The following is a 17,575-nucleotide window of genomic DNA, read 5'->3' on the forward strand; positions in this document are numbered from 1 at the left end:
TAAAGTGATCTTTTTTTTTTTTTTTTTTTTTATTAATTTTTTTTTTTTTTTTTAATTTTATAGCTACTTTATTTATTTATTTATTTATTTTTGGCTGTGTTGGGTCTTCGGTTCGTGCGAGGGCTTTCTCCGGTTACGGCAAGTGGGGGCCACTCTTCATCGCGGTGCGGGGACCGCTCTTCATCGCGGTGCGCGGGCCTTTCACTATCGCGGCCCCTCCCGTTGCGGGGCACAGGCTCCAGACGCGCAGGCTCAGTAGCTGTGGCTCACGGGCCCAGCCGCTCCGCGGCATGCGGGATCCTCCCAGACCAGGGCTCGAACCCGTGTCCCCTGCATTAGCAGGCAGACTCTCAACCACTGCGCCACCAGGGAAGCCCCAAGGTGCATTTTTTTAAAAGGTGCTTTTGTTATTCATAACAAGGCCCTTTCAGCCACACCTGAGTTTATGTTAATGAGGTGACTTTTGGAAAGCCCCTAAGGATGGGAGCTGGTTGCCAGGGGAACCAACCTTGATTAGAGAGTTGGAACTTTTGGCCCCATTCTCCCACCTCTGGAGAAGGGGAGAGGGGCTGGAGGTTGAATCAGTCACCAGTGGTCAATGATTTAATCAACCATGCCTGTGTAATGAAGCTTCCATAAGAATCTCTGAACCATGGGGTTTGGGAGAGCGTCCTGGTTGGTGAACACCTGCCAGGTATGCCTCCACCTGCCAGGAGAGTGGCACACCCAAAACTCCATGGGGATAGAAGCTCTTGTGTTCTGTACTCTTCCAGACTTGGCCCTATCTCTTCATCTGGTTGTTCATTTGTATCTTTTTCTTTTTAAATATTTATTTATTTATTTGGCTGTGCCGGGTCCTAGCTGCAGCATGCAGGATCTTTGTTGCTACCTTAGTGGTGGCATGCGGGCTCCTACTTGTGGCATGCATGATCTAGTTTCCTGACCAGGGATCGAACCTGGGCCCCCTGCATTGGGAGCGCTGAGTCTTAACCACTGGACCACCAGGGAAGTCCCCATTTGTATCTTTTAATATCCTTTGTAATGAACTGGCAATCTAGTAAGTAAACTGTTTTCTGAGCCGCTCTAGCAAATTGATCGAAGAAGAGGAAGGGGTTGTTGGAACTTCTGATCTATAGCCGGTCTGTCAGAAGCATCTGGACTTGCGATTGGCGTTTGAGGTGGGGGCGGGGGTAGTCTTCAGGGACTGAGCCCTTAACTCGGGGGATCTGATGCTATCTCCAGGTAGACAAGTGCCAGATTTGAGTTAAATTGTAGGACACTCAGCTTTGCTGGGGAAAGAGAAAACAAGGAGGTCAATAAGAGAAGCAGCCGCAGCCCTGTGACCTTTATCTCGTTCTGTGGAGGCGAGCCAGGCCAGGGGTAGCTGGGCCTGCTTTACAGTGTGCATTCCAGCGAAGGGCCTTCTTGCCATCACTCTGCCTTTGTATGGAGCTGGCATGGGAAAGCAGCCTTGTCAATGAAGGAACACCAGGCTGCTTGGCACCATTCAGTCTGGATTCGGGGGGCCAGCCCATTACAGGAGTTGTCTGAGGATGCCAGTAACTGGACACCTCTGGCCTATGGATGTTACTGTGTCCCCAGCTGGCCAAGGAGGGGGGACAGAATATTTGGAAGAGCCCCCAGTCCAGCAGTCAGCTGAGCTTGGGTGTGGCTCCTCTCACTGGGAGAAGGAAGGAGGGCTACTCCTATCCAGCCCATTGTTCAGGCCAGCCAAAGTCATGTAAAAACAATCTCGTCCATTACACTACACATCACAACTGAGTGCAGGGACTCCCCCACCTCCTCACCAGGATAGCATTTGGCTTTTAGCCTGCACTCAGCCCTTCTCACACTCAGCCTGCTAGTAGGCTGGCAATCAGGTTCCTGGAAATCTCATTCTTTTTTTAGCAGACATGGGAACCCACATCCCTAAGCCCAGCCCAGTGCCTCCTATGCACTCTGATTCACAGCATCCACAGTTCAGATGCTGGACATGCCAAATTCACCCTGGTGTGGTCCTCCTGAGAATTAAGCAAGAAACTGTTCTCACTCTCAAGGAAGCCTAACCATCTGCTGGAAATGAATTGGAGAAATTGCTCTTAGTAGGGTCAAAGGTCAGCTAAGACAGGGTTCAAGTCAAAACATGAGAAGGCTGGTGAGACCAGCTTCCATGCAGCCAATCATCACAAAAGTCTGTGCTGTGAACTTTGCAAAGCAGGTTCACTGCAAGATGTGATGGAACAGAAAACTCTGAAGAACTGTGTTCTTAGCTAAACCTTGAAAAACTTGAGGCATTGGGCACCAGGAATGATTCCCAGATTGCAAAGGAAGAGTTGGTTAAGTGGAGCTGAGAGGTATACTCATATCCATGTTTATTTCAACAATGGATGCATGCTCACAGGTATCCATTTGGTGCCTGCCTGCATCCGTTGCCAAATCCCATACTCCAGGTGGAGGGAGATTCTGTGGCTTTCATCTCTTAAGCTATTATTGACTTTTCTCAGAAAGTCCAGTTTCTGCCCATGTTATTCCATCACTTGATTTTGGTCTTGTGAGGTTGCCCCTCTTTTGATTCATTCATACAATTTGCCAGGGATCTGCTTCCAGTCATGTGCTCGATAGGGCAGACCACTGCTTTTTGTTCTTGTTAACTGGTGGGCTGAATCCCTCCTCTCCCCCCATCTTTTATATCCCAGTAGTCTGGTGTTCACCTTTTTACGGTATTTGGCAATTGGCAACCATGTCCCATAAACTGGGTTTTGCTGATTTTCTGGTCCTTGACATTTAGATACCTCTGGCAATCTCGTGTAACTCCCTTCTCTGTCTGTCTCTGTCTTGCTCACACACACACACACACACACACACCTGTTCTGCTTAGATTGAACTAAATCGGATTTTACAAGTGTCTTTGATCTGGGCCTTTACATCCTTGGTGTGTACAACTGGAGCAGGAAATGGTTGTTTTATTTTAATTAACTAACAAATTAATTTTAATGCTATTCAGATGGTTAGGTCCTAAAAACTTGTTCAGACAATCTACTGAGTGGTTTGGGCAAAGGAAGGATTTTCTCATTTGGATGGATACCCAGTGGCCTAAAATAAACTTTCTTCAGAGGCTGTAAAACAGCAAATACATGAAGGTACGCTGCGGGGTGGGGGCGGGGAGGCACCGGGATCGAGGCAGGGCAGGTGCCAGTTTATACTGATGCTGCACAACTGAGCTTGACACCTGAACACGCTCCTTCCCCTGGCTGCATTGCCCCAGTTCCGTGGCACTACGGACTGAGGAATCTAGACCTCTTTGCAGGAGACGAAGGTACAATTTCAGAAGAACTACAAATCTTGAGAAGAATTTGATTTAACTTCCTTAATACCTGCAGAGCCCATCTGCTCCCTGCCTTATTCTGTCCCTCCTAACTTCTCACGCCTCACAGCTCCGGGATGTATTTAGATTTCTGTTTTGGCAACTTCATCCTGGCAGAATAGAGGGTGGAGTGGAAGCCTAGACACAGGCCAAAACCTTTTGGGGCTCCCCACGCCTTTCAGGATAGCGTTCTAACGCCTTTCTTACAGGGGCAGAGGACACACAGCTGTCACCAGGGCCCACCTTTCTTCCAGCCTCCCGCGGGGAGGGGGTGGGAGGTGCGCACCGAGGCCCTGCCCACGAGAGGGCACGCTTGCGTGCTCGATGCAGCAGCGGCCATCTTTGACCCGGGCAGCCGGCTCACCTCCCGGCGTTCTGAGAAGGGTCGCGCGGTTCCCGCCTGTAGGGCGCGTAGGCTACCCCAACCACCTCACCCCCTGGCAGACCTGTGCTCAAGACCAACGGCCCCAGCCCCCACCCTTCCGGCCTCCATGTAAAACCTCGAGCCAGTATCCTGGTGGCAAGTGCCAGCTCCCTGCCCTTTCTACCTGGTAACTCTGGACAGGTACCTCAGTTTCCTTATCTGTAAAGTGGGAGTTTAGGGCCCCCCTATTCCCGGTCACCAGCTATAATACCTACTGATTGGGCATGTATGATAAATTCTCAGCATAAAGCCTGGCACAGAGCGTGTTCCATAAATGTCTCCGAGCTTTTCCTGCAGGAAATTGCAGGGGGCCTTGTATCCACCACCCTTTCAGCCACCACTGCTGCAGGGGCCCCCTCCCTATGACTGCAGTCAGTACGTGGGCTCTTTGAAGACCAAGTCGGAGGGCCCAGGGGATTGGCAAGATGCCCTCGGGGGAGTGAAAGAGAAGCCTGAATCCTTTAGGACTTGCATGTGACCACTTTGGAAGGGTGTCAGAAAACAGACCAGGGTGCCCAGGACTGGAAAGACTTTGTAGATTTTGGAACATTTAAACGCCCCCGTGCTTGTTATTTTTATCACCCCTGGCTGCGTCCCCATAGGGACTCCCATGCAGCACAAAACTCCTAGAATGAAAAGCCCTGTGTGTGTGCTAGCTGTGGGGGACATCGGGAAGAGGGAGCCGGGACACTGTGTCCCAGGTGGAGCCAAGCGTGGGTGGTGGACCCCGGAACGGAGAGGGATTCAGGCCAGGCCTGTGGGGGTCCCCAGGCAGGTGCAGCTGCCCCACCAGCTCTGCAGCCAGAGCCTAGCACTTTGGAGACCCCTGACTCTCTGTGGGGATGGGAAACTTGCCTGGAACCCAAAGAAATGAGGGTAGTTCCTGGAGAAGGGGCTGGAGAAGAGTGGGGAGGGGCCAAGGCCTCCTAGGAGGCTGGAGAAACACACCCAGCCCTCCACAGGATTCAGGAGGCCCCGAGATGAGACCTGTCAGTAAAAACCAGGTGAAAGCCAGGCGTGCCCAGGTTCCCCGTCCAGCCTGATGGAGAGAGGGGGGCAGCGGAGGAGACAAAAATGATCAAGTGGGAGTGGAGGGATTGCAGTTTATTTTCAGACACACTCAGAGGGTGGGAGGTGGCCAGCTGGCTCCATCTGCACCCCCTCCCTGCATTTGGCTTCATCAAGAACTCCTCTCCCCTGACCTCCAAACCCCTAAGCTGTACAAGATAGACGAGGCACTCCTACCCCACCCATCAGGAGAGGCTTGGGCAGGTGTGGGGTGAGGAGTGTAGAGACTGGGGGTAGAGTTCAAGTATTCACAGTTCCCCTATCTGTAACCCCAGACTACACTGTGCCCAGGCCACGAGGGCGGCACCCAACCCTGGGATTCCTAGTGGTGTTAATAGCCCTTCTCTCACTCGGAAACTTCAAGTTGAGCTCCCTACCCCCTTTCCCTGACCATAACAAAACTGCAGTCCTAAACCCTGTAGTCTGGGTGAGGAGGGGGCCTCAGCACTGCACTCACCCAAGCCCCTGCCTGCCTTCTCTGGAGTGATGGGGGTGGGGCGAGCTTCACTTGTAGTGAGCAGGGGTGGGGGGTGGGCGTGGGAGCAAGTGGTAATAGGTGAGGGGAAGGGAGAGAATGAGGGTCTCAGGAGGCAGGCTTGGAAGGTGCTGATGGTCTGCACCCCTACTCCACCCCCACTGCACCCACCAGAATCCCTGAGAGTCCAACTGCAAAGGCAATATGGGGCAATGGGAGCGGGGCGGGGAGGAGAGCTGAGCCGTACCTCGTCCCCACCCCCCACCAGTCCTGTTCCTGGGGGACATGATGTTTAGGAAGGACCAGGACTGAGCTCCAGGCCCAGCATTTAAGCTCTGACCTTCCAGAACAGCTGAATCCTGGGAAAGGGTAGGGCTATTAACCCCCACACCCCAGACGTCCTGGCTTTGGGTAGAGTGGTGGGAATCGGAGGGGGGAGTGTCCCCCCAAGGATATTATAAAAAGCTAAAACCGTTAACAACTCCTTGGGGAGAAGCGGCTCCTAGCCCCTTGCTTCCCCAACTTATCATCTCCCCAACACCCAGCAGACAGGGCCGAGGGGGTCCCAGAGAGCTAAGGGAGGGGGCCACAGCCCCTCTCTGAGAGGGGGCCCTTTAGCACCGTGCAATGTTGGGGCACCCGTGCAGTCTGATGGACCCCTGGGCAGGGGCCCTCCAAACCTGGAGTGCCCACTTGCTAAAGTTTCTGTGCTCTTAAGGAGGGGACCCCTGCAGGGGAGGAGGTGAAGGGAGAAGACTGGGCCAAAGTCCACGCAGGGGTCTCAGGACCCCAAAGGACCCCTCCAGGAGTCATGACTTGAAAAATCTTCGTACCACAAACTGGCCCAACAAAACCACAGCCAGAACTATCAGCACATTCCAGATGGGGCCGTTTCCCAAGTCCAGGGCTGCCACCTGCCAGGAGAGAGAGTGGTCATAGGGGGGCTAGCGGCATATTCAGCTCCTGGGGACTGGGGTGGGGCTGGGAGAGGGGCGGCCCTAGCAGCAGGGAGGAGGTGGTCAATGCTTGGGGACTCACCCAGCCACCCCTCTGTGCGATCCACCGGGCAATGCAGTGATGCAACATGAAGTCGGCCACGAAGCGGGTCACCTGGCCCAGGAAGCCAGTCAGGCCGCGCTGGTAGACGTGGAGGGCCAGGCGGTAGCCAAAGCCCAGCAGAGCCACCACTCGGCCCCAGTTGATGCTGCTCTCAAACAGGCTGCGGGCCGAGAAGATATAGTCAGTGGAGACCTCTAGAGGGCCCTTCATCTGTTTGCCTCTCCCACCCCCTTGGAGACCCCTACCCCTCTCCCAGCTGGAAAGCAAAATGGCTTAGCTGTGAATGGAGGTGGTAGAGGCTGCCCCAGCCTGGCCTCGATTTGGTAAGAGCCCGTGTCTCTGTGAAAGGAGAAAGCTCAGAGGGCAGATGAATGGGATGCTGCTGCTGGGGCTGTAGCCCCAGGGCTGGGGGAGCAAAGGGGCACAGAGAGCGTGGAGGGCAGAGCGAGCAGACGGAGGCAGCAGGGAGATTACCTGTGGGCATTGCTGCTGGCCTGGCAGCCCGAGGGACAGCAGAGAGAAAAGGACAGAAGAGGAGGTTAGGACAGTCCAGTCCTGGAATCACAGCTGAGTGGGCGGTGGCCTCTCAGGACACAGGCAGGATGTTTCAGCTCCGAGCACTAACTCTGAATCTATCGGCTACTCCTGCCTTCACCCTCAGCCTCGAACCTACCCTGAGACTGACCTCTTTAACCGAGATGGTGACAGCAGCTAACACCTTTAAGTGCAGACACTGTTCTAAGCATATTTCCCCTATTTTACGGACCAGGAAACTGAAGGCTAGGAAGTTTCACAAAGCCGGTAAATGGCAAAGCTGAGATTTGCCCAGGCTGCTGGTTTCTTTAACCACTGCCTGTCTGACACCAGATTATAGCATCTGGAAGCCATTTCCAGGACCTGGTGGGCTGAAGCCAGGGCCAGCAACCATCTTTGGTGTGAAATGTGGTTCCAAATCAGGACAGCCATGTCCCAGCTGGGCTGGGGAGCTCTGGGGACACCCCCACCGCGAGCCCCTCTATAGCTCTGATCTAACGGGTCAAGTCCTCGGGGCCGGAGTTCACAAGGGCTCTGCACTTATGCAATGATGAAGAGTCTGGGCCCAGAAAGAGAAAGACGGGCCCAAGGCCCCGCCTGAGTTAACAGCAGACACGGGGACGGCAAACACGTCTTCTGACGCCGACAGAGAAGTGTGTCTCCCATCCCATGGGCAGGGCCCGACATGGTGGTGACAGCACAGCGGAGAGGCAGTGGCCGGAGCTACCTTGAGGCAATCTTGGTGAAATACTCGTAGGCGTTCTCTGCTGTTGGCTGCAGGTGCTGCAACATGGCCTGGAACTCGGAGTCGTAGCGCCGGTTGATGTCATCCCCGATGATGGCCAGCTGGCGACCCACCTGCCCCATGGTGCTCGAGGAACGGTAGGCAGCAGGTGAGCTGGGGCCTGGGCTCACGGCGAAGGACTCCTGCCCGAGATGCCCCGGCCTTGGGCCCCCCTCCTTGGCGGTCCCGACCGTGTTCTCAGACACGAGGGCTGGGCCCAGGGACAAGGGGCAGGCATGTGCTGAAAAGGGTGCCAGGTCCCGGATCGCGGTGGGAGCCCGCATGAAAAAGGAGCGGCAGTGGGAAAACCCCCCCAGGCCTGTCCAGCTCCCAGGACCTGCATGGTGACCCCATGTGAGCCTCCATCTCCCTGAACATGTCCCCGTGGGCCCATGGGGCTGCTGCTCACCTGCTAGGTTCTAGGGACAAGGTGACCATTTCTGGGTCTGTGGGCGCGGCCGCCCCCTCGGCCTCCTGCTCCTGCTGATGGCGGTAAAAGACGTAGCTGCGGAAAACCTCCTCCGTGTCCCGGGCTACCTGCTCCTCTGAGGATCAGAGCCAGGAGTCAGGGAGGAAGTGCTCTGGGGATGGTTCACTCTGCCTGTGGACAGAGGTGTCCCTCCTCTAGCCCTTAGTTACCACCTAGGGCTGACTCTGAGCAGAGGATTCTTGTCACAGCTGCCTTGTGGAGTAGGTGACCCCCAGTTTACGGATGGGGAAACTGAGGTGCGGTGTTTACGTAACTTGCACAAGGGCGTACAGCTGGAGAGAGCGGTGCAGCCAGGATAGAATCCCAGGCATTTGGGTCCCTGACTTTATTTTCGTTTGTCCAAGGCACCGAGCCCTTATGGCTTAGGGAACGTGGGTGACAGAATTTGAAATTGTAGCCCAGAAAATCACATCGGGAAATAGTGACAGACCTGGGACTGAACCCAAAGTCCAGGGAACAGCCTGTGCTGGGCCGCGAGCTGCAGGCGACCCTGACGTTCCCCTTGGAAGAGGGAAAAGGGACAGCCGTTTTACTTCCTCCCCAAAGTCATAACAATCCCTCTCCCTGTTGAGCGGACCTGACTCGGTGATAGGTGGATTTACTTCCTTATTTCTCCCACAGCAGGGATAGGACAGCCACGCCCCGCTCTTCTTTCCTCCTCCTCGCAGATGGCAGGGTGCCCACCTCATGCTCACTGCCCCGCCTCTCCCAGCCTTTGCACCCCCCACCCCTGCCCCTGCCAAGACTCCCCCCACTGCTGCCCCCCTGCCTGCATTGGGTAGGGAGATGCTTTTCTTCTTTACCCAAGGTGAGGAAACTGAGGCAGGAGAGCCTGCCTTTAAATCTCGCCCGGCTTGTCCACATCTGCTCTCTCCATCCTCACAGATGGCCCTGGTGGTTATGGGAGGGGTGAGGGGGCAGAAAGACAGTTACCCGAAGTGGAGGAGGGGTCAGGTTCTTCGCACCCCTGCCTGGGAGGACCTGGGCCTTGTCCGGATGCCATTTCTCAGGTCCTGGCAGGAAGGGCAGTGTTAGCCTGTGGGGGTGGGTAGGAAAGCAGAGATGGGGACCAGAGGTTCCAACAGCACACGGAGGGAGGGGACCCCCACTCCTGAAAGACCGCACCGTCCTAAGAACTTACTGAGTATTTCACTTGCAGTTCTTCAAGGAGACTGGGGGTGAGAAAGGCCGGGCAGCCAAGATTCCCACCCAGGGATCAGCCAGGGCCCGGGGAGGGGTGGCTGCAGCAGTGCCCGAGTGGATCTCTAGTCGCACTGGGAGGCGAGTTTCAGAAGCTGGGGTTCCTTCCGCTGCTCCCGGGGCCTCCTGCACCCTACCCAGCACACGCTTACTGCAGACTCGCCACCTTCCAGCCAATGACCCACAAAGCCCGTCCCCGAAGGTCCCACTTCCCCTTGGCTAGTCAGAACACACCTGTTTTCCAACTCAGGCCTGTTAGCCGCAAGCATTTCCTGAGTGCCTATGGTATACTTCTACCGTGTATCTGTAAGTACTCCCCAGGGAGTGTGGGACTCGGAAAGAACACATTAACCTAGCAGGGTAAGCACTGTCATACCCATTTTACAGGTGGGAAAAGTGAGGCACAAAGAAGTTAGTGCCCAAGGCCACAGAGCTAGTCAAGGAGTCAGGTTGGTTATTTGAATTTCCACGAGTCAGTCCTCCACTCAGCACTCATTTCAGATTTATTTTTCAGTTTGTGGACCTTAGAGGGTGTCTTTCTGGGGAAACTTCCCTTGTTTGCATCCCGCCTGTGATCTTCACATTTCTGCCTAGCAGGTGGTTGAGGAAATCACATGTACCCCTTGCTCTCCTGTCTCCAGCCCCTATTTTCCTCCTTTGCCCAATCCTGGCCACAACCCCAGTGTGCTCTGTAAACCCTCCACAGAGGGAGTATTTCCTGGACATAAGCTATTTCACTTTCAATTTGCACCCCCTTCACTTCCCCCCACCCCAAAGCTGCCTCCATCACCCAGGCGGGAAGCTCCCCTCCTCCTCTCCCTAGGGAGGGCCCAGCCCTGCTCTGGGCCAAACACTGCTGCCCCCTCCTCCCTGGGAGGGCCTGTGTACCCTCCCCCCACCTTCCCTCTCAGGCCTGGGGCCATTTTCGAAAGTGCCTGAGGAGAAGGGTGGGGTAAGTCAGGACCACCTGTGCTCTCCACCCCTTCACTGTCTCAGGGCAGGGACAGGGAGAAGACCAACTCTCCCCTCCTCCACCCCTGGGTGCCCAGACTCCTTAAGACAGACCTTTGCCTGGCACACCCCCATCCCAGAAGCTTCTTCCTGAACAAGGTACCTTCCTCTCTCCCTTGGTCTCCGAAAGCCAGTGCCCCCAGGACAGCAGGGCTGGAGGATGCCGATTGCATCTCGACTGCCTCTACTGCTACCCCTGGGGCTCAATGCTGGGGAAAAAGTGGAGCCTCAGAATCGGCCCCAGGGCCAGAGGTCTATGCCGGCCTCGGTCTACCTCTGCCCCCATCCAAGTGGCCTGACTTCCTGGTAGGGAGAGTCCACTGTGCCCCACCTGCGGGGTTTTCTGGGCCCAGGATGTTTCCCGGGGGGGAGATGCAGACCTAGCCCTGCTGCAGACCTAGACTTAGGGCTCCTGGGACAGCAGGAAGTGCTGTGAAAGTTCTCCCCCTGCCCTTGACCTTGGCTCTGACCTCCACTCCCATCCCCCAGACTGCTAAAGAACCTGGTTCTTTAGCACCCGATTCTCTGGCACCAGGGCCGGGCCAAGAGGGAAAGCTGTCTGAGGAGCAGCCAGAGGGAGCCCCGGCCGGATCAGGCCCCGAGCAGGAGTTGGTGGAGCGGCCCAGACAAGCCTCGAGGCCTCCCCCTCCCCACCGGGCTCCCTGCGGGCTTCCTGCCTCACCCTGGGCCTGGGGCTGCCGAGAGTGGGGAGCATGGGCAGGACCCTCCCGGCTTACCTGCCCGGACCCTGGCCCAGGCCCGGGACGGCTCAGTAGGGCAGAGGCTGGAGATCCTGAGGGGCCAGTGGCTGCTCCCAGGGTCAGGTACCCAGGCCTGGCTCCCAGGAAGGGGCGTCAGTGAATTCCTGGTGTCTGGATGCAGCCTCTGCTGCTCCCAGCACGGCCCTAGGGACCCGCGAGGCTGCGGCGATCATAGAGGTGCCGGCGGTTCCCGGCTCCAATCAGCTCCCTCTAGAGGAAGTTGCTCTGTGGCCGCCGGATGCAGATGCCCCAGCCTACAGGGCTCCCAGGCGGAGAGAGCGGCTCCCACCCAGGCAGAGTGGCACCCTCTCCCCCACTGCTTTTCCCACCCTTGATTCCCAGTCCTCATCCTTGATCTTTCTCCTGCTTCCATCAATGTCAATAAAAAAGCCAGGATGGCGAGGTTTCTTAAGTGCCACTGTGTACCAGGCACTTTAAAACCTCTTTGGAACAACCCTTGGAAGTAAGTGCAGTGGACCACACCCATCTTAGAGCTGAACAAACTGAGGCTCAGCTGGTTTAAGGAACCTTGCCCAAGGTCACTGAGCTGGGTTTATAATCAGGTCTGTAGGTGCCGTGAGGAATAATAATACTAAATTGAGATTCAACGTGCAATTAAGACCTGTGCACCAAGCCTTGGTGGTCTCCAGAGAGAAATATCCCGAATGTGATAGGCAGGTAAACAGATGAAAACACAGTGGATCTGTGCTACCACCTGGGCATGTGCCAGCTGGATACTGAGAGGAGAGAGAAGAGGGAGGACAGAGACTCTCTGGTCTTAGGGAATGAATGGTTCTCAAGCACAGAAGCGGCCGCAGCCAGGGAAGGACAGGCCTGGAGAGAGCTGTGTGCCTCCACCCCGTTCTCAGAGTTGGGGTTCCTCCAGCCACCTCTGCCTGCCCCCCACCCTGGTGTCTCCTGGAGCCTCGCCAACCCCCTCCCCCTTCAGGCTGGCTCCCCGGGCCTCCTTCCCCTGCCTCATGAACCCCTTGTACTCTCTGCCCCCAACTAATCCCCCCTACCTTCTCCCCCCCACCCCTCCCCCACCTTTGCCTTCTAGAACTCCTGGAAGTTTCCAACTGGAGGTTTTAATTTGAAAACTCCTTCTGTTCTTAAGCAGTTGGTCCTGAGGTGGCTGCTGGGGCCCCTCCCTCTGAGTCAGGGTCCTTGTCAGGATGGAGGCCCCAGCTTCAAGCCCTCGATCCCGAATTTTGGGCCACTCCTCCATGTTCCGCTTCTTCCGTAGCCTGGTGGGGAGCAAGGGCAGCCCAAAGAGCTCAGACAAGCCCCTGCTGGGGGGCCAGTCTTGTCCCTTTCGAGAGCAGGACGCCACTCCTTTGATGACTGATCGCCAGGGAGGAGCAGGGCGGAAGGAGTCCAGGCCTCCTGCCACGCTGCCCTACACCCTCTCTGTGGCCCTGCCACAGCCCGATCCCTTGGGGCTGGGGCTGGGGGACACAGGGGCCCAGACCCCCACCGCCGTGGAGGTCCTGAGGGTTCTGGCTCAGGGTGTAGAGGTGAAGCCAGTCCTGCCCAGAGGAAGCCAAGAGGTGCTGGGCAACCTGTCTGAGTTGGAGGAGAGGGAAGAGGAGGAGGAGGAGGCAGCAGGGGATACAGGGACCTCAGACAGGTGAGGGGCTAGGCCGTGGATGGTGGGAAGGAGCCTGGGATGGAGGAACTGAGGGGAGGCCTGGATGTAAGAAGGGGGAAGGATGTGGGCCTGAGATGGGAGGACCCAAATTGGGGAGGGGCCAGGAACGGACTCCTTGGGTGGACAGAGGACTGGGTGGGCATGGTTGGACAGACATGTCAGGGGTGGAGAGGAGTCTGGAGATGTGGGGAGGGGGTGAGGCAGAGATGGGGGTCCTCCCGCAAGTGAGTGATTGTGGATGGAGGCACCAAAAGGAAAGGGGGATGCTCTGGGGTGAGCCGGGCTCCCATTACTTCCCAGCTCCTTCCTGGGCCCCACTCCCCCCACCTTCCCTCCCCACTCTCTCCCTCCTGGCCCACACCTCTCCCTCCTGGTTCCCACTCCCATTTGGACCTGGCACCCACCCCTGGTGAGGAAGGGGGCCCACTTCTCTCTCTGCTCCCCATGCCCCTCCTCACCCTACTTTTGGGGAGGGATCATCCCCTCTGTGATGAAAACCCCAGAGGGCCGAGCAGGGAGTATTTGGGAGCAGGAGGATAGAGGAAGCTGAGCAGGGCCTCTGGGAGAGCCTTGGGGGGTTTAGGGGACCTTCACCACATCTCTGGGCCCCACCTGCCACCCCCATCTGACTATGCTTTGGGATCAGGGGCCACTTTGCCCAAGCCTTGGCGGTGGAGCAAGGATGCTTGCAGAAGGCCATGGGGCCACTGGATATAAGCCCCGAGACCTTCACCAGGGAGGAGGAGGAGGAGTATCTGCTTGATGGTGAGTGTGGTGGCCACAGGTGTGGGGGACATGCCAGGGGTGTAGGGCCGGGACAGACACAGGGCAGTTTGAGGGGACGCTAGAGGCGGGCTGCCTGGGTTTGAATCCCAGCTCCACTAGGCCAAGCTGTGTGATGGTGGCAAGTCACTCAACCTTTCTGTGTCTCAGTTTCCTCATCTGCAAAATGGGAATATAATAGTACCTATCCCAGAGGGCAGTAGCAAGGATTGAGTGAGATTTTCTCTGTGAAGTGCCTAGAACTGTGCCCAGCATGTAGCAGGTGTTTGCTAAAGAAAACAAGGAAACCTGGCCCTCAGCTCAGCCTCCTGATGGCCCTGTCCTCCTGGGCCTGGGCTGCCTCTCGTTGCTGTGAGCTGGCAGTGACCGCTACCGCTCCACAGGAGACCTCAGGCTGGCCTCCTCCCAGGTGGGGGCAACTCCCTGGAACCGCCTCCTCAGCTTGTACAAGCAGCTCCAGAAATCGGCCACGGCCAAGGTCTGTGGGGCCAGCTGGAAGTGCGAGGTGAGGCCTGGGTGGGGCCCAGGGGGGCAGCTGCCTGCCTGAACCTCTTGAGAGCCCTTGTTCCCTCCTGCTTTCTGTTCTGAGTCTCTGTGGGCGTGTGGGCTGCAGGCTCGGCCCCGCCCTCCTCACCTGCTCAGTCGTGGGCACACCCTCAGTTCCCTCTCAAGGAAGGCCTGCCCTGTGAGGAGAAAGGCGGGGAAGAGGAAACAGAGGAGGAGGACAGCTCACTCAAGCTCTGTGTCCCAGGCATTGTCACCCTCCAGTCGCCGCTGCATAAGACTTTTAGGTCGACAGATACAGTAGGTAAGTGTGGTGCCCCCACCACCCCACCCAGCCAGCCCCCCCACAGAAGGAGCCCCACTTTGGCCAGTGGCTCATGGATGCGATACCAGTTCTGACCACCAGGTGGAACCAGAGGACCTAAGATGACTGCCCGGGCTGGGGGGAGCTGTGTGCGGCTGGTCCCGAGGCTGAGCTGGGTCTGGCAAGGGTCCTCCTCCCTCAGGGCCTGGGAGGCAGCAGAGGGTGGAGGGGTGGGGGGCAGGTTGTGACTGGGACTGCGGCTCCTTGAGCACCACCTTTTCCCAGCCCGGAATTCTAACTCCTTCAGTGGCCACCTCCATCCCTGGTTTTCCCATCGTGTGTGCGCTGCTGTGACAGTACCCCAGAAGGCCCCCTCTCCCACTGCAGCCCCCTTGCCGCCCTGACATGGTGAGCAGATGGCTTAGTGGTAATAACATACTACAATAAAATCACTGTTGACATTTTCATAGCCATTACTATGGGCCAAACCCTCCTCTAAGCACTTTTCATGAAATACTGCATTATAACTGAGGTAGGTCCTGTTATAGTCTCCACTTCACTGTGAGGAAACTGAGGCACAGAGAGGTTAAGTAACTTGTCCACGATCACACAGCTCGTAAGTAGCAGAGCTGGGACTTGATCCCAGGCAGTTTGGGTTGTTCCAGATCTGTGCTCTGGAATTGGTGGCTGGAGGGGGCAGGGTGGGGTAGGGCAGATGTCTGCCCCTCGCATGCTGTCCCCAGGAGGTAAGTAAAGAGACTCACACTCAAGCTGGTGGGAGGGAACCCATGGAAAGCGAGTGTCCTGGGGAAGGCAGGGCAGTGGGGAAGTGGTGTCTGGCTGGCTCCAGGGACTGGATGGAGAAGGGGCCCAGCTGGGGGTAACCAGGGGCTGCACAGGGCTGGGTGAGGTTTGGAGAGCCAGAGCCACCTCCTCTCCCTTCGATCCCCAGCAGGTGGTCCACCCTTCTCCTGCCTGTCCCATGCCCATCTCTCTGGCTCTCAGGTTTCGTGGAGTCGGAGTTAAAGAAGCTTCTGGTAGTGCAACGGGAGTCCCGCCTCTGGAAGATGGGTGGCCACGAGGGCCGGAAGCTGCTGACCCAGCCAGAGATCACCCTGGAGGAGGCAGGCATTGTGGATGGCCAGGTATGCCTGCCCATCCCACCCCCACCCTCTGCCTGAGAGCACTGGGGAGAGTGGGGCTGGAGGCCTCCCCTCTCCGCTGCTGCTGGCCCAGGCTCCAGCTGCCATGCTGGGCAGGAAATGCTTAACTCCTTCTTGGTGGTGGTATCTCTGGGAACAGGATCCTGACCCCTGCACACACACTCCTCCATCAGTCTCTCTCTCACTTGACCCGAGTCCATTTTTAAGACTTCACTGCCATTCACTTGCTGTATGGCCTTGGGCAAGTCCCTTCCTCTCTCTGGGCCTCAGTTTCCTCATCTCTACATTGAGGGGACTTGTCTAGGTGGCTTTAAGGCTTTCCTGCACATCTGTCATTCGCATAATGTTGCTCTTTTTCTGTTTTCTTTCCCATTCACACCCACACCAACTCCCACAAACACACATAGGTGCGGGGGAGTTACCTACCTGGTCACACCAAGGACCACCTACAGCCCACCCTACTTGACATTGGCCTTAAAGATTAGGCCTGTCCCAGCTTCTCTGAGTGCACATTGATGGATATGTTGATGAAAAATGTGTCAATGTCCTTTTTGGGTTAATTTCCACTCATTCATCAGCTCATCCTTTCATTCAGTGGACATCTGCCCCTGATGGTGTGTGTAGTTTACAAAAGGAAGGAGCAAAGTCTTTAGTCGAAGTCTCTGATCTGGCATGACTTGCTCTGTGACTTTGATTGTGGGCCTTGGTTTCTTTACCTGAAAAGGGGACCATTGGAGGATCAAATGAGCTGACCAGTGTGTAGCCGGCAACTTCAAAGGGCACTCCAGTGTCAGGGATTATGACTCACCCCTTGGGGGTCATTAATACCAGAAATACTTGCCTACCGGGTACTGAGGGGCAGCCTTCCCATTGTCTTGAGCCTGCAGGCTATGTGTCCGGGCGCCCCTCTGTGCTCTGGGGGACCTCACCCTAAACCACACAGGTGGTTGCTCTGGCAGGGCTCCTGCTTTTGTCTTTTCCTGCTAAAGGGAGCTCTCCTCCCCTCTCCCCTCCCCTCCAGGACCACCCCCTGAGCCAGCCTGCCCCGGCCCCAGGGGTCACAGTCCTAGGGGTAGCCTGAGCAGCACTGGGGGCCCCTAGGGAGTTTCTGGAGTAGAGGACCAGCTGAGTCCTCACTTGGGGACAGGGCTGCCTCAGGAATATCTTCCTGCTGTGGGTGTTACAAGGATTCTGTCCTCATTACCACCCCCCACTCTCTCCTTATCTCCCCTCAGAGACACCAAGCTGAGGGGGAAGGAACCTGCCCCCCAGCCTTTGGGGAATGCTGGGGACCTGGGGGAGGGGCGCTGAGGCACCGGAAGCACCACCCTAGGCTGGAGGGAAGGGTGCAGAGCCCCCTTGGTGTGGTGTCTAGGATAGAGGGGAGGGAGGGGAGGGCTTGGCTGGGGTGCCTGGCTCCGGGGGCTTCCTAGGAATCCCTCAAGCTGGAGGGAGAAGGGTGCCTCCATTCTATGGGAGGGAGGTGGCTCAGGGCTAGTGGGCCTGGCCTGCTGTGGGCACCTGGGGGAGGGTCTGGAAAGGTGGCCTTGGGGTGCTTGTCTCTGAGGGCAGGTGGGACGGTTCTGGGGGTACAGAGCAGGAAGAGGAGAGCCCAAAGATGCAAAGGCATCTTCCTTCACCCACTTCCGCCCCCCAGCACCTGCTCCTTGAGGAAATGGATGAGATGGGAAACTGGCCTCCAGAGTGAAGCTGGTGCTGGCCTGAGTCTGCCCTGCCCCGGGTCCCTGCAGCCCGTGTAGAGATGTATCCGCCTCCTCTTAGGGCACCTCAAGGAGCCCCTGGGGCCAAGGGGTCTTTAATAAATGGTGTCCATGCGTCTGCAGGGTGGGCCTGCCCGGCACACTGTCCCCACTCTTCAGACTCAGGCCTGTGACGTTATTAATAAAACTCAATTTGACTTTGGCCTCCTTGCCTGTCTGTCTGCCGACCTGGCCCCTCATCCTCCCCACGAACAAGCTCAGGTTCTCAGTCTAGTTCTA

At 56.8% G+C, this 17,575-nt stretch overlaps 2 protein-coding genes across 2 annotated transcripts; one reads left to right on the forward strand and one right to left on the reverse strand.

The window, feature by feature from the left end:
- Nucleotides 1-4,876: 4,876 nt before the first annotated feature.
- BAK1 (BCL2 antagonist/killer 1) lies at nucleotides 4,877-11,393 on the reverse strand. Its single transcript, XM_007186881.2, has 6 exons — nucleotides 11,147-11,393; nucleotides 9,132-9,234; nucleotides 8,118-8,253; nucleotides 7,652-7,795; nucleotides 6,370-6,550; nucleotides 4,877-6,245 (listed from the first exon to the last, which is right to left on the reverse strand). Exons 2-6 carry the CDS (start codon nucleotides 9,199-9,201, stop codon nucleotides 6,141-6,143), a joined length of 636 nt encoding a protein of 211 aa, XP_007186943.1. The 5' UTR covers nucleotides 9,202-9,234; nucleotides 11,147-11,393; the 3' UTR covers nucleotides 4,877-6,140.
- A 952-nt stretch (nucleotides 11,394-12,345) lies between these two features.
- Nucleotides 12,346-17,439, forward strand: LOC103000120 (gametogenetin-binding protein 1-like). The gene is made up of 6 exons (XM_028167676.2): nucleotides 12,346-12,800; nucleotides 13,468-13,586; nucleotides 13,988-14,109; nucleotides 14,265-14,412; nucleotides 15,418-15,557; nucleotides 17,233-17,439. Exons 1-6 carry the CDS (start codon nucleotides 12,346-12,348, stop codon nucleotides 17,281-17,283), a joined length of 1,035 nt encoding a protein of 344 aa, XP_028023477.1. The 3' UTR covers nucleotides 17,284-17,439.
- Nucleotides 17,440-17,575: the final 136 nt, after the last annotated feature.

Source organism: Balaenoptera acutorostrata, chromosome 10, assembly GCF_949987535.1.
Source record: "Balaenoptera acutorostrata chromosome 10, mBalAcu1.1, whole genome shotgun sequence".
NCBI classification, from domain to species: domain Eukaryota; kingdom Metazoa; phylum Chordata; class Mammalia; order Artiodactyla; family Balaenopteridae; genus Balaenoptera; species Balaenoptera acutorostrata.

Bases quoted from the DNA above. Each gene is read 5' to 3' on its own strand.
- LOC103000120 (XM_028167676.2), top strand. From the start codon at position 12,346: ATGGAGGCCCCAGCTTCAAGCCCTCGATCCCGAATTTTGGGCCACTCC. The intron at 13,587-13,987 runs GTGAGTGTGGTG...ACCGCTCCACAG, and splicing joins GGAGGAGTATCTGCTTGATG to GAGACCTCAGGCTGGCCTCC. The intron at 14,413-15,417 runs GTAAGTGTGGTG...TCTGGCTCTCAG, and splicing joins TAGGTCGACAGATACAGTAG to GTTTCGTGGAGTCGGAGTTA.
- BAK1 (XM_007186881.2), bottom strand. From the start codon at position 9,201: ATGGCATCCGGACAAGGCCCAGGTCCTCCCAGGCAGGGGTGCGAAGAA. The intron at 8,254-9,131 runs GTAACTGTCTTT...TCTGATCCTCAG, and splicing joins TGACCCCTCCTCCACTTCGG to AGGAGCAGGTAGCCCGGGAC. The intron at 6,246-6,369 runs GTGAGTCCCCAA...CTCTCCTGGCAG, and splicing joins TCGCACAGAGGGGTGGCTGG to GTGGCAGCCCTGGACTTGGG.